The sequence below is a fragment of the Phyllobates terribilis genome, unplaced genomic scaffold, assembly GCF_046119375.1.
Source record: "Phyllobates terribilis strain yellow unplaced genomic scaffold, ASM4611937v1 Scaffold_5__5_contigs__length_657084704, whole genome shotgun sequence".
NCBI lineage: Eukaryota > Metazoa > Chordata > Amphibia > Anura > Dendrobatidae > Phyllobates > Phyllobates terribilis.
In genome coordinates, this window is record NW_027362765.1 from 379,059,981 (window position 1) to 379,075,577 (window position 15,597).

Here is a 15,597-nt window from a genome sequence, read left to right on the forward strand (position 1 = left end):
GTTTTCTTTACCACAGGACTCGGTTTGTCTCCAGTCTGTGGTGAGATTTTCCGGGGCTCTGGCTCTCATCTATGATGACGCTGACCGAGTCGCCTTGGCTGATTCTAGGCTAAGTTGCCTTCAGCAGGGGAATCGGTCTGTGGAGACGTACAGTTTGGAATTCCGTAGATGGGCAATGGATTCCAAATGGAATGACTCAGCCCTTTGAAGTCAATTTTGTGAGGGGCTTACTGAAAGGTTGAAAGATGCCTTGGCAGTATATAAAACCCCTCAGTCCTTGGAGGCTGCCATGTCGTTGGCCATACGTCTTGATAGACGCCTTTGGGGTAGACGGGTGAGACCACCTTGTAGCATCGGCGTCTCTGCCTTCTGCCCGGCAGAGACGCCGTCCCCCTTACCGCCACGGTCCTGCTCCGGCGTCTTCTGGCCTCCCTGCAGCTGCTGCTGGTGCACCCAGCTTCCCTGGCCCTGTGCCTAAAAAGTCCCTGGCCAATGGCCGGAGGACTTCCCCTATAAAAGGTACAGTACCTCCTCCAATATGGAGGTGCCCGTGCAAGGTTGTAGCTTTGTCTGTGATACTTTGCTTCAGCCCTCAGGTCCCGCTGCTAGCCAGACTACAAGTCCATCCCGCCCGCCAGACTACAAGTCCAGCCCGCCAGCCGGACTACAAGTTCAGCCCGCCAGCCGGACTAAGACAGGTCTACGGATGGACCCCGAGAAGGTCTCTGCCGTCTTAAAGTGGCCCCGTCCGGAGGGGTTGAAGGCGATTCAGCGATTCCTGGGCTTCGCCAACTATTATTATCTCTTCATCCCACATTTCTCTTCCCGGACTGCTCCCATCTCTGCGCTCACCCTAAAGGGAGCAAATCCTAAGGAATGGCCGTCCGAAGTGGAGGAGGCCTTCCTCTCTTTAAAACAAGCCTTCTCTTCTGCCCCTGTGCTGCACCGTCCGGATAACAGCAAACAATTCTTTCTGGAGGTTGATGCTTCCTCTTCCGGAGCCGAGCGGTGCTCACCCAGAAATCTCCATCCGGGAGAATGGCAACCTGCGGCTTCTTCTCCAAGCTCTTCTCATCGTCTGAGCGCAACTACTCCATAGGAGACCGAGAACTACTAGCCATCAAATTGGCGCTGAAGGAGTGGCGTTACCTGCTCGAGGGGACTCTGCACCCGGTGGTCATCTATACTGACCACAAAAACTTGGCTTATCTTCCGAACGCCCAAAGACTCAATCCGCGTCAGGCCCGGTGGTCTTTGTTCTACGCCCGCTTTAACTTTACCCTACATTACCGCCCGGCGGACAAGAACGTTAAAGCAGATGCCTTGTCCCAATCCTTCCTGTCTTCCGATCAAGAGGAGGAGCCTATGCATATCATCGATCCCTCCAAAGTGATGAATGTGGCCCCCTTGGATCTGTCTCGTCTCCCACCCGGTAAGACGTTTGTAGCGGTCCCGGATCGTAAGAAGGTTCTTCACTGGGGTCATTCATCCAAACTAGCCGGCCATGCTGGCCAGAAGAAGACCTTCCTGCTCATTACCCGGCATTACTGGTGGCCAGGATGTGGTAGACTTTGTCACGGCCTGTTCGTCCTGTGCCCGCAACAAGGTTCCCAGACATCTTCCTGCCGGCTGTCTCCTGCCTCTTCCAGTACCTGCTGCCCCGTGGCAACACATTGCTATGGACTTTATTATGGATCTCCCTGTTTCTGCCGGTTGTACGATCATTTGGGTGGTCGCTGACCGCTTTTCTGTTACCTGCCGTGCCTGCCAGCCAGCTTGCCCGGATCACCCGCCAGCCTGCCTGCCGTGCTCATCTGCTGTACCGGTCAGTCCCTGCCTTCTGACCCGTGGGAGTCACCTGCTCTCATACAAGGTCGGTCCCCATAGTAGCACCTGGTCCCTCTGCTTGGTCCCTCCCTGGTCACGGAGTCGATTGAGCCGCCGTACGACCTTGGTCGGTCCGAGTTGATACCTAGTTACGCCCCTCTGGTCCCTCCTTGCACCGCAGCACAGAGGTTCCACCACCCGGATCCGTAACACACCTTCTCCGGGGCCTTCTTGTTGGTGTTGTGTTCCTCTGCCGGGAGAGCAGTCTGGGGTTGAGCCAGTGCTGGGGGAGGTGGAGGAACCCATGCAGTTAGGGGGTGTCTCTACATCATACATCTCTCTACCTCTCGCAGGTTTTTTTTGTGGGAAAAAGGGACATTTTGTTGGGACCTGTCCTTCAATTCCTAAACAAAATGAGTCTCGATTAACTCTTGCTGGTCTAGAGTTGGATAAACAAGGGGTGCATTTGTTACCAACCTGCAGTTCCCACTTTTTCCTGTCAGCAGAGGTGATGCTAGAGAGCAAAACCAAGAAAATGTCTGTGTTTGACAGTGGAGCCGGAGTCAGCATGGTTGATACTGAGTTTGTGAAAACTCATGGTCTTGCTTGCTGTGCTTTAGCTGAACCTGTTTCCATCTTTGCCATGGACTCGGCGCCACTTGCACAAAAAGCATTTACTCAGGTTGTACATAATGTAAAACTGAGGGTGGGGTCAGTTCATTGTGAAATAATCCCTTGCTATGTCCTGGGCAATCTTCCAACACCGATTGTCTTGGGTATACCTTGGCTTGTTAAACATAATCCGTTGGTGGATTGGCAAACCGGGAAGATTATTGAATGGGGACATTACTGCCATGAGAACTGTTTAGATATTTCACTTGCTACTGTCTCAACGGAAATATTACCTGCTTTTCTGTTTGGTTTTAAAGACGTTTTTTCTGAGAGGGGGTGTTAGGATTTGCCTCCTCATCGTGCTTATGACTGTCCTATTAACCTAACCCCTGGAGCTAAACTACCGAAGTCCAGACTGTATAATCTTTCTGGTCCTGAGAGACAAGCCATGAAGGATTTCATTGCGGAAAGTCTGGAGAAGGGACATATCAGACCCTCATCTTCTGAAGTTCTTCTTTGTGAAGAAAAAAGATGGTGGTCTACGTTCCTGTTTAGATTTCCGGGAATTAAATCAAATTACCATCCATGAGCCATACCCTCTTCCTCTGATTCCTGATTTGTTCTGCCAGATTGTAGGAGCTAAGGTATTCTCCAAGTTGGATTTAAGGGGAGCCTAAAATAAGGTTAGAATCAGAGAAGGGGACGAATGGAAAACAGCGTTCAATACCCCGGAAGGACATTTCGAGAGTCTGGTTTTTCCATCATTTGGTGGGCAGGATTGTGATGGTCTATCTGGATGATATTTTGGCTTACTCACCTGATTTAAAGACTCATTGGGGGCATGTTAAGCAGGTGCTCCAGATATCAAGGGATAACAAACTTTATGCCAAACTGGAAAAAAGTGTTTTCGCTGTTCAGGAGGTGCAGGTGCAGAAAATGCTTGCCTGGTCCGGACCTGAATGTGAATGACTTTGTGTAGTTGTTTACCAGGAATATAAACTGTTTTCGCTGTTCAGGAGGTGCAGTTTTTAGGCTAGTTGTCATCTTCGGGTTTTCGGATGAATCCGGAGAAGATCTGTGCAGTTCTTGATTGGGAACGTCCCTAAAACCAGAAGGCTCTACAACGTTTTCTGGGCTTTACTAATTTTTACCGGAAATTCATCCAAAATTACTCTGTTATTGTGAAACCTCTTCCTGACATGACTAAGAAGGTGTCTGATTTTTCAAAATGGTCGGATGCTTCCCTCCAGGCTTTTCCTTCCTTAAAGAATCATTTTGCCACTGCACCTATACTCAGTCAACTTGATGTTTCTCAACCCTTTATTGTGGAAGTTGGATGTCGGGGTTGGGGCTGTGTTGTCTCAGGGTCAGTCCCCTGGTAAATGGCGTCCATGCGCCTTCAGATGTGTCGGATGTCGGGGTTTGGGCTGTGTTGTCTCAAGGTCCATCCCCTGGTAAATGGCGTCCATGCACCTTCTTTTCTAAAAAATTATCTTCGGCTGAGAGAAATTATGACATGGGTAATAGGGAACTTTTGGCGATCAAAATGGCGTTCGAAGAATGGCGACATAGGTTGGAGGGGGCTGTCCATCCTATTACTGTTATTACTGACCATAAGAACCTGTCATATCTCCAGTCAGTTAAACGTCTCAACCCTAGGCAAGCCAGATGGTCCCTGTTTTGTACTAGGTTCAATTTTGTTGTCACTTTCCATCCAGGGTTCAAAAACATGAAGGCTGATGCTTTGTCCCGGAGCTTCCCTGGTGGTGGTGACCATGAGAACCCTGCTCCAATTTTACAGAAAAGGGTAGTCTTTTCGGCACTGTATCCTGAACTAGAGGGTGAGGTGTTGGAGGCTCAGAGGGACGCCCCTGTCTAATGGCCTTCAGGAAGGTTATTTGTACCATCTAATCTGTGCCACAAAGTAATTAAGGAACATCATAACTCTGTGCTTGCTGGGCATCCAGGTGGTAAGGCTACCGCAGACCTCCTCTCTCGTCGTTTTTGGTGGCCGGGGTTGCATTGGGATGTGATTGAACACGTAGCTGCTTGTAGTATTTGAGTGCGTTCTAAGGTTTCGCATACCCGTCCGTCTGGTACTCTTCTGCTACCTATCCCTAGTAGGCCATGGACACACTTGTCCATGGATTTTATTACTGACCTACCGGTTTCTACAATCAAAATGGTGGTTTTGGTGGTAGTAGATTCAGTAAAATGGTTCTCTACGTCACATTGCCTGCACTTCCAAATGCCAAGACACTTGATCAGGTGTTCAAAAATGAGATCGTGAAGCTTCACAGGGTTCCCTTCGATATGGTGTCAGATCGGGGGACCCAGTTTGTTTCCAAGTTCTGGAAGGCATTCTGTTCTCGACTGGGGGTGCAGCTGTCCTTTTCCTCTGCCTTCCACCCTCAGTCGAATGGACAGACCGAGCGTGTCAATCAGAATTTGGAGACCTACCTCAGGTGTTTTGTCTCCGAAAATCAGGAGGATTGGGCATCCTACTTACCGCTGGCAGAATTTGCCCTTAATAATCATCGTCAAGAATCCACTGGCAGGTCACCATTCTTCGGTACATACGGTTATCACCCACAGTTTGGTACCTTTAGTGCTTTGTCGCTCTCCTCGGTATGGCAGGGTGTTCTGAGTAATTTAAACATCATGGGAGACAGGTATAAACATATGGCTGACAGAAAATGCTTGCCTGGTCCGGACCTGAATGTGAATGACTTTGTGTAGTTGTTTACCAGGAATATAAAGTGTTTTCGCTGTTCAGGAGGTGCAGAGGTAAGATTAAAAGTTCCTTCTTGGAAACTAGGACCTAGGTTTATTGGTCCCCATAAAATAACCGCCCTCATTAACCCAGCAGCGTTTCGTTTTGAACTTCCTCAGGCCCGTAAGGTCCACAACGTGTTCCACAGTTCCATACTCAATAAGTATGTGGAACCTCTTGAGCCCTCACCTCTACCACCGCCCCCAGTAATGGTTGATGGAAATCTGGAGTTTCAGATTTCAAGGATTGTAGATTCTCGTCTCCAATGTCATTCTTTACAATACTTGGTGCACTGGAAAGGCTATTGTCCAGAGGAGAGGATGTGGGTTTCAGCGTCAGAGGTGAACGCTCCCAGATTGGTTCGCTCATTCCACACCTCATCTCCTGAGAAACCCAGTCCTGAGTGTCCAGATGCCACTCGTAGAGGAAGAGGGGGTGTGTCATAAGTGACGGACAGTCGCCCTGCAGTTGGTTGCAGGAGATCTCTACGTTTGGCATTACAGACATCTTCTTAGAGGCTGTCTCTAGGACCCAGCGGCTACCTTCCTCTGGCTAATTAACTCCCTAGCCTGAGTGTATAAATACCTGGTGTGTTCTAGAGGGAGGTGTCGGTGATATTCATTACTACTGGTGAAGGCTTTAGAAAGAGCAGTACTTTGTCCTTTCTGGAGCTTAAGGGCGTGTGCGCATTTGTTTGGAGTCGTCTAAAGCTAGGCAATTTCTCCCTGTTTGTCCTTCCATGTTGTCTATAGAATTTAGTGATGATAGACTAGTGCTCATCTCCTCCCCCTTCCCTAGCCTGAGCCAAACACCAAGGAAAAACAGGGAGAGGTACGCGCGCGGCGATTGGTGAAGAGCCAATACAGGGACTTTAGGGGAGACAGGGTGAGGCTAGATCAACCTAGGGGCTCTCCACTCCCCCCCCCCCCTTTCCCTAGAGTCTGGGCTCCCTTTCCCTCTTCCCTTTGTGTTGCACTAAGTCTTTCCCACACCTTGCGTGACATCCGTCCTGTATACAATGATAACGACATTACGATGTAATCAGTGGACATCACATGTTCTGTAGAGATGAAGGGACCCTCTGAATTATCTCTTCTGGTGGGCCCAAGGAACCATAGACTGAGACTAATATACAACACTTATTTACTATGACAAAGAAAGTGATGACTGAGTCAGAAATTAAGATTTATGTATTTACATATAAGTCATTAAAAATAACATCACTATACACAGGAGAATGAGGAACGTGAGAGAGCGGGGAGCAGGATTCACATACAGCAATAGTAGACAAGTTTAGCTAACCAAACTTGTGCAATCTCTCTATGCATCCAACAAAAAAGTCAGCTAGTGAATAGAAAGTCCAGCAATGTACAGCAGGCGTCCATAATAGTGTAATATCCTGCAGGACTAATCATATGTTCTGTCTTAGCCGCTGTGGTGCAAACCTGAAAACAGAAAATGTAACCATCACATAATATAATATAGATATACAAAGCAGACTAGTACATAGGGGGCAGTATTATAGTAGTTATATTCTTGTACATAGGAGCAGTATTATAGGAGTTATATTCTTGTACATAGGGGGCAGTATTATAGTAGTTATATTCTTATACATAGGAGCAGTATTATAGTAGTTATATTCTTGTATATAGGAGCAGTATTATAGTAGTTATATTCTTGTACATAGGGGCAGTATTATAGTAGGTATATTCTTGTACATAGGGGCAGTATTATAATAGTTATATTCTTGTACATAGGAGCAGTATTATAGTAGTTATATTCTTGTACATAGGGGGCAGTATTATAGTAGTTATATTCTTGTACATAGGAGCAGTATTATAATAGTTATATTCTTGTACATAGGGGGCAGTATTATAGTAGCTATATTCTTGTATATAGGAGCAGTATTATAGTAGTTATATTCTTGTACATAGGGGGCAGTATTATAGTGATTATATTCTTGTATATAGGAGCAGTATTATAGTAGTTATATTCTTGTACATAGGGGCAGTATTATAGTAGGTATATTCTTGTACATAGGGGCAGTATTATAATAGTTATATTCTTGTACATAGGAGCAGTATTATAGTAGTTATATTCTTGTACATAGGGGGCAGTATTATAGTAGTTATATTCTTGTACATAGGAGCAGTATTATAATAGTTATATTCTTGTACATAGGGGGCAGTATTATAGTAGCTATATTCTTGTATATAGGAGCAGTATTATAATAGTTATATTCTTGTACATAGGGGGCAGTATTATAGTAGCTATATTCTTGTATATAGGAGCAGTATTATAGTAGTTATATTCTTGTACATAGGGGGCAGTATTATAGTGATTATATTCTTGTATATAGTAGCAGTATTATAGTAGTTATATTCTTGTACATAGGGGCAGTATTATAGTGATTATATTCTTGTATGTAGGGGGCAGTATTATAATAGTTATATTCTTGTGCATAGGGGCAGTATTATAGTAGTTATATTCTTGTACATAGGAGCAGTATTATAGTAGTTATATTCTTGTACATAGGAGCAGTATTATAGTAGCTATATTCTTGTACATAGGAGCAGTATTATAGTAGTTATATTCTTGTACATAGGGGCAGTATTATAGTGATTATATTCTTGTATATAGTAGCAGTATTATAGTAGTTATATTCTTGTACATAGGGGCAGTATTATAGTGATTATATTCTTGTATGTAGGGGGCGATACAATGTACAAGATTAGAGATGACACTTACCCTTTATAATTACATTCACATCTTCTGTCGTGGTGCAAATTTTCAAGTATCCATGCCCTGTATCTTGCTCGTCTCTGAATTAAATAGAAGGTTGAAACCGACAATTAATGATGTACAACAAATACACTCTGCTCCTTAATGCCAATACTTAATGAGTATTCCTTGTGCTACTAGGAGTTTTGCCTTTAAGGTCATGAATCTAAAATGGCTCAGTTTTGTGAAGTTCATCATCTCACAGCAGAAGTTATTATTGGAGTAACAAACAAATCTGCTTCTTTATCAGCCTCATTTGGGTCTTTATATGTTGTTCTGAAGATAGAGCGGCTCTGGACAACTCCATTACTGTCCCGCTGTGCATGTCTGCAGTCTTCCCCGACATCCATGTCCGATGGGTAATGTCTCCCCCTATTTTACAGGAAACATTTTGTAACAGGATCATTAATTACTTACCACTCTACGATGCCGGGCGATCATAATTGTCAGGATGATCACAATTAGGAGAAACACAATCACTCCGACCACAACGGTCACCCAGAAGAGGGGGCTCGACAGGAAACCTTGTGGCAACTCTGATGAGAGAGGATAACAGATATTTATTGTCTTTTTAAAGGGTCTCTTAAACAGGTCCATATTAATGACTGGTGTATTTTGCACACAATGTGTAAGGGTAACTAGGTGAAATCCTGGAAACTCTTAATAGGACTTCTACGGACGAACTTTCCTCCAACCATGCAACTCCGCCTAGCAGATCTCAAAGGAAACCTGTAATTACCTCTGGATACTTATACAGGTTTCTGGATATACAACAGGATCCCCTGGGTTACATCCACAGAGTGGCTGCTGGCCAGTGGAGCGAGCTGGCAAAGGAGAGTCAGCAAGCAGGGTCAAATCCAGAGAGGGCAGATTCGGGACAAAGTCAGAGGCCAGAGATAAGGTCAGGAGATACCGTAAATAGGATAACAGAGACTGAGGCAGAATGCACAAGCAAGCAGAGGGTTAAGTCAGGACCGGGTCAACGATGGTTATCAAGTAAGATACTGTATATGAGGTATCAGGGTATCACAGGAAAGTCAAGATATATATAACTGGCAACGCCCTGCAATCTGCTGAGAGTATAAAGAAGATGTGGCTGTAACCAAAGATTCATTACTCTGCAAGAACACACAGACTCCCTGGCTGGGCAACACCACTAGTCCCAGCCAGGCCATTATGGGTCTGTAGTTATTTGGGTTAAAGTCTTTTCGGTTGGGTTTGTAGTCATTGTGTGGTAGAGCGTAGACTTTCCAGTGGGGTCTTTGGTAGAGAAGAACATAAAGGTTGTTGCTGACCAGCTTGACTTTTTAAAAAAATATATAATCGTCAAATTTTGGGGAAATGACATGAGGCAGATTTTTAGAGAATTGATGCACAATTTATTTATTTTTATACATTATGCCCCAACCGTCAGCAAAATTACCTATCGACAAATCAATACTGAAACTAAACCACTAGATACAAATACAGACCCCATAAATGCTGTCCCAAGATGGCCTAAATTAGTAGAGAACCCAAAGTCTGCTGACACTCGTTCCTGCTCCTCTTCACTCCCAGGTGCCACGTCAAGTGTTTGTCTATGGCAGCGTCCAAGAGTGAAGCGGCTCCAGGAAGGAGAACAGGTGAATATTTAGGGCATGACATTGGCTCCAGAAGACCAAGACGTCTTCTCTTTCTCCAGAAGAGTTGGCATGTTACCATCATTTCAAATTACAGAAATAGGATAACCTCATGGGTATATAATTAAATCTCACATCAAAAAACCCATAAAAAATAACCTTTACTAGATATCATTAAAATATTGCCTTAAGGCACACAAACAAATACTGTATAACAAAGAAATAGACATAAAATTTGTGAAAAGATGATCAAATGCTGTTAGCTCAGACGGATATATAGAAAGACATCAAGCTATAGGCTATAACGTCTAACAAGACGACATGTAGTCCAGAGATACCCAACCATTCAGAGTCTCTCACAAAAGCCTATTCCAGGCACACTGCCTTCCCAGTATAGTATAGGGGTTCCACATTCCTCGACGCGTTTCCCGTCCCGTCCCAGACTGCAAACCATCAGCAGGATACCTTATTACGTTATCATCCCATTTTTTCTCCTGATGAACCTTGATTTACACGGGGAAACGCATCGAGGAATGTGGAACCCCTGAACTATACTGGGAAGGCAGTGTCCCTGCATATTAAGATGAGTAACTATTTATGCACTTTAACTCTAACTCTATATGTACTTTATCTGAAATATCTACAACTGTAGTGGGAGGTATTGCTTCATTTGTGCATACTTCATACTATATGAACCTTTTTTATTTTTTGTTTGTAAGGGAACCTGCTGTTATATCCCAGCTTAGGGAAGTTATTTATCTATATATTAGTTTGTAATTTTGGAGTACTACTATCACCTGGTGATTATACTGCTAACTGCAGCTAGTTATTAAGCATATTCACATTAACAGGAGATATACTGAAATGAATTAGAGGATTCAGGAATCATCTTCTATTGTACTGATGTCGCCTCCACTGGGGATCTTTTTTGAATCAAAATAAATGAGTAATATATTCTAGCGGTACTCTTAGTGGCTAATCTTGCTATTATGATCTATGACTGTTATATAACAATAGACTTTTGTGAGAGACTCTGAATGGTTGGGTCTCTCTGGACTACATGTCGTCTTGTTAGACGTTATAGCCTATAGCTTGATGTCTTTCTATATATCCACCTGAGCTAACAGGATTTGATCATCTTTTCACAAATTTTATGTCAATTTCTATGTTATACAGTATTTGTTTGTGTGCCTTAAGGCAATATTTTAATATCTAGTAAAGGTTATTTTTTATGGGTTTTTTGATGTGAGATGTTACCATCGTTACAAAAATTATATTATATGTTATAAACATTAGATTCAATTAGTTGCTTAGCCAAAGATTTGGGTTTTCAGGGGGCCCATTCAATTTTGAATAGGTGGGCTTTTCTTGGTGTGCTGTGTGCTCTGAGCCAATCAATCTCCTCTTCAGCTCCTCCTCTCCTCCCACAGCATGTAGTCTAAGCGGGAGAGAGAAACTGCAACTGCACCCACTTCTCTCTAACAGCATGCTGTCCCAGGCAAAAAGAGAAACTGCAGCTTCATCCCATTCCCCTCTCATAGCATGCTGTTTCAGACAGCATGAGAGAAACAGCAGCTGCATCCCCCTCCCCTCTCATATCATGCAGTCTCAGACAGCATGAGAGAAACTGCAGCTGCATCCCCCTCCCCTCTCATATCATGCAGTCTCAGACAGCATGAGAGAAACTACTGCAGCTGCAAACCCTTCCCCTCTCATATCACGCAGTCTCAGACAGCACGAGAGAAGCTGCAGCTGCATCCCCTTCCCCTCTCATATCATGCAGTCTCAGACAGCATGAGAGAAACTACTGCAGCTGCATCCCCTTCCCCTCTCATATCACGCAGTCTCAGACAGCACGAGAGAAGCTGCAGCTGCATCCCCTTCCCCTCTCATATCACGCAGTCTCAGACAGCACGAGAGAAGCTGCAGCTGCATCCCCTTCCCATCTTGCAGCATGCTGTCTCAGAAAAAGAGAGAAGCTGAACTAAATCTTTTCTACCTGTCTATCATTCGCTGTAGATTTTTGGGGGATGGACCTGTAGCCTGCAGGCAGGAAAAAGGGAACTACAGACTGCTGGACAGTAAGAAGGAAACTATATACAAGTGAAGCCATATGGGAAAGAGGAATCAGAAGTCCTTCCCTAGCCCGGATTCCTGCAAAGACCCTTCTGCCCCATACGACCCCAGTGCTATAAGTGGTACCTTGTAGGTGGGGGGCCGCCGTGGTACAGAGCTTTTTATTGGGGCTCAGGAACTAGGCACTTATTGATGTATTGGGGTTAGAGACGGTTTGTCAGTTCACATACCCAGTGTCAGGTTGATGCTGGCGAGCCTTTTCTCCCCAATGAGCACACCGCAGGTCCAGTTTCCAGTCGTCTCTGGTGCTACAGTAATTTCTTTGGCCAGTTTTCCCTTCCCGGGTGGTCCACAGATCTCGTAGCTCTTGTTTTCATGCCGCCAGCAAAGCCTGCCATCTTTTTCGATGCAGTTGATGCTACACAGGAGAGTGATGTTCGACTCGCTAACCATGATATTGTGGGACGTGGACACTGGAAAATGAAAATATAGTATAAACTCACAAATGAAAGCCTCTGGATCTGAATCTGATCGAGAACTACAAGTCTCAGCTGAAATGACCCCCCCCCAGCCCTATCGGCCGTACCGGTGAGGTTGGCCACACACACTTCTCGTTGCAGCTTCTTCTCCCTTTCGCCAATCTTTAGCACAATCTCCATTTGATAGAGGCCGCTCTGAGGACTGCGGATGGACGCGCTCAGATCCTCGGGGTCAGACTTCGTTTGGCATTTTTGAGGCCAGCAGGCGGCCCCTGAGGTGACTGTGAGTGTCTGAACAGTGCTCGATAAATACTTGATGTTTCCTTCGATAGCTCTGACCTCGTCCTGCAGAGGAGAATCCCGAACTTTGAAATTAAAAATGAAGGGGAGGGTTATGGGCTTCTTCCCGGACATGTACACAATGGCCGGAGATGGTATTATACCTGCAAACGAAATAAATGCGAAGATTACCAATCTGATATAGGTCATCAATTCTGATAGATAGAATAAGTACAGCTGCAGTGTAAAGCATGGGGGATATGACAGAACTGATTCCTGGACCTCTGGAGATAAAGGTCTGTTTTAGAATTGTACACACTGTAACTAAGTTGTGGTTACTCATTGTAGCTCACATTTTGCCAAACATACACCATGATGCCCATAGTTAGGACAAGTTGCTTACCAGGACAGGTTCACTTTAATTGGTCAGTATTATTATTATTATTATACACACTAATTCAATTCCTTTTACCCTTGAGAGCTACAAAGAATTACAAATTCCTCACCCTTGCCCCACTGTTACCATTAGTAGAGTATATGTCACCCAGAACAGATAAGTTTGCCGCCTTAGGTTAGGGTAAAACCCACAGTCTCTGCTCAATGTTATCTAATATTTATGACCATTATAGAAACTGTAAAAAAGAACAAATCTGGGATTACCTTTCACTCGAATAGTTTTAGAAAAACATGTTTCAGCCCCATCGTTCATCTTTATACAGCAGGTGTAATCCCCACTTTGTTCTATTGTTATGTTCTTCAGCTCCACATTCGGCCCATCTGTAATCTTTATGTCGTTTTTTAACCAAGATACATCAAAATTCATTACAGGGGAGGACTTGACGCTTAGTTTCAGGTTTTCGGACATCAGGAGGATATTGGAAGGTTCTACTAAGACTATGAAAAAAAACAATTGTTAATTTTGAGGATAAAGATCATATCACATCTATAGAAAGAAAAGCTTGCTATTTTCACCCTGACCGGTAAGCCTAATACTAGACTCAGAATTCCTGTGCTTTTCAGAAGAGACGACCTGCAATAGACTCTCCTGTAAAATACTTCCATAGAAGTATGTTCTAAGCATGCTGCGATCTGGGCAAAGGTCAAGTGAAGAGCATTGGAAGAGGTAAGCTGTGACATCACTTATTGTGAATAGTGGATCATGTGTTATCTACTGTACATAGAGGTGTTATCAGTCATTGTACAGGAGGAGGAGGTGAGCTGTGACATCACTTATTGTGAATAGTGGATCCTGTGTTATCTACTGTACATAGAGGTGTTATCAGTCATTGTACAGGAGGAGGAGGTGAGCTGTGACATCACTTATTGTGAATGGTGGATCCTGTGTTACAAAGGGTATGGAAAGTATTCAGACCCCTTTACATTTTTCACTCTTTGTTTCATTGCAGCCATTTGGTAAATTCTAAAACGTTTATTTTTTTTCTCATTAAAGTACACTCTGCACCCCATCTTGACTGAAAAAAAACAGCAATGTAGAAATTTTTGCAAATTTATTAAAAAAGAAAAACTGAAATATCACATGGTCATAAGTATTCAGACCCTTTGCTCAGTATTGAGTAGAAGCCCCTTTTGAGCTAGTACAGCCATGAGTCTTCTTGGGAATGATGCAACAAGTTTTTCACCCCTGGATTTGGGGATCCTCTGCCATTCTTCCTTGCAGATCCTCTCCAGTTCCGTCAGGTTGGATGGTGAACGTTGGTGGACAGCCATTTTCAGGTCTCTCCAGAGATGCTCAATTGGGTTTAGGTCAGGGCTCTGGCTGGGCCAGTCAAGAATGGTCACAGAGTTGTTCTGAAGCCACTCCTTTGTTATTTTAGCTGTGTCCTTAGGGTCATTGTCATGTTGGAAGGTGAACCTTCGGCCAAGTCTGAGGTCCAGAGCACTCTGGAAGAGGTTTTCATCCAGGATATCTCTGTACTTGGCCGCATTCATGTTTCCTTCAATTGCAACTAGTCGTCCTGTCCCTGCAGCTGAAAAACACCCCCATAGCATGATGCTGCCACCACCATGTTTCACTGTTGGGATTGTATTGGGCAGGTGATGAGCAGTGACTGGTTTTCTCCACACATACTGCTTAGAATTATCACCAAAAAGTTCTATCTTCGTCTCATCAGACCAGAGAATCTTATTTCTCATAGTCTGGGAGTCCTTCATGTGTATTTGAGCAAACACTATGCGGGCTTTCATATGTTTTGCACTGAGGAGAGGCTTCCGTCGGGCCACTCTGCCATAAAGGCCCGACTGGTGGAGGGCTGCAGTGATAGTTGACTTTTTGGAACTTTCTCCCATCTCCCTACTGCATCTCTGGAGCTCAGCCACTGTGATCTTGGGGTTCTTCTTTACCTCTCTCACCAAGGCTCTTCTCCCACGATTGCTCAGTTTGGCGGGGCGGCCAGATCTAGGAAGACTTCTAGTGGTCCCAAACTTCTTCTATTTAAGGATTATGGAGGCCACTATGCTCTTAGGAACCTTGAGTAATGCAGAAATGCATTTGTAACCTTGGCCAGATATGTGCCTTGCCACAATTCTGTCTCTGAGCTCCTTGGGCAGTTCCTTTGAGCTCATGATTCTCATTTGGTCTGACATGCACTGTGAGCTGTGAGGTCTTGTATAGACAGGTGTGTGCCTTTCCAAATGAAGTCCTATTAGTTTAATTAAACACAGCTGGGCTCCAATGAAGGAGTAGAACCATCTCAAGGAGGATCACAAGGCAATGTACAGCATGTGACTTAAATATGAGTGTCTGAGCAAAGGGTCCTCTTTTTTTCAGTCAAGATGGGGTGCAGAGTGTACTTTAATGGGTAAAAAATGAACTTTTAGAATTTACCAAATGGCTGAAACAAAGAGTGAATTTTTTTTAAAGAGGTCTGAATACTTTCCGTACCCACTGTATCTACTATATATAGAGGTGTTATCAGTCATTGTACAGGAGGAGGTGGAGGTGAGCTGTGACATCACCTATTTTGAATGGTGGATCCTGTGCTTTCTACTGTATATAGAGGTGTTATCAGTCATTGTAATGATATACAGTATGTGATGATATTGAGACTACTGAGAATTAATCTGTACACAGCAGAAAGTAGGAGTTTAATATTAGGCTTAGTATGAACAGTCCGAATTTTCAGATTTTTTT

The 15,597-nt window shown here is 44.2% G+C and overlaps 1 protein-coding gene across 3 annotated transcripts in view; it reads right to left on the reverse strand.

The window, feature by feature from the left end:
- Positions 1-6,338: 6,338 nt before the first annotated feature.
- The window catches only part of LOC141271193 (T-cell surface glycoprotein CD4-like), a 46,050-nt gene continuing 36,791 nt past the window's right edge, over positions 6,339-15,597 (reverse strand). For all 3 annotated transcript variants that reach the window (XM_073681299.1, XM_073681296.1, XM_073681297.1), the window contains exons 5-10: positions 13,107-13,340; positions 12,275-12,610; positions 11,919-12,161; positions 8,411-8,529; positions 7,961-8,034; positions 6,339-6,657 (exon numbers count right to left, since the gene is read on the reverse strand). In XM_073681299.1, coding sequence (XP_073537400.1) covers positions 6,624-6,657; positions 7,961-8,034; positions 8,411-8,529; positions 11,919-12,161; positions 12,275-12,610; positions 13,107-13,340 — 1,040 coding nt within the window. In that variant the 3' untranslated portion in view covers positions 6,339-6,623. The remainder of the gene's footprint in view (positions 6,658-7,960; positions 8,035-8,410; positions 8,530-11,918; positions 12,162-12,274; positions 12,611-13,106; positions 13,341-15,597) is intronic.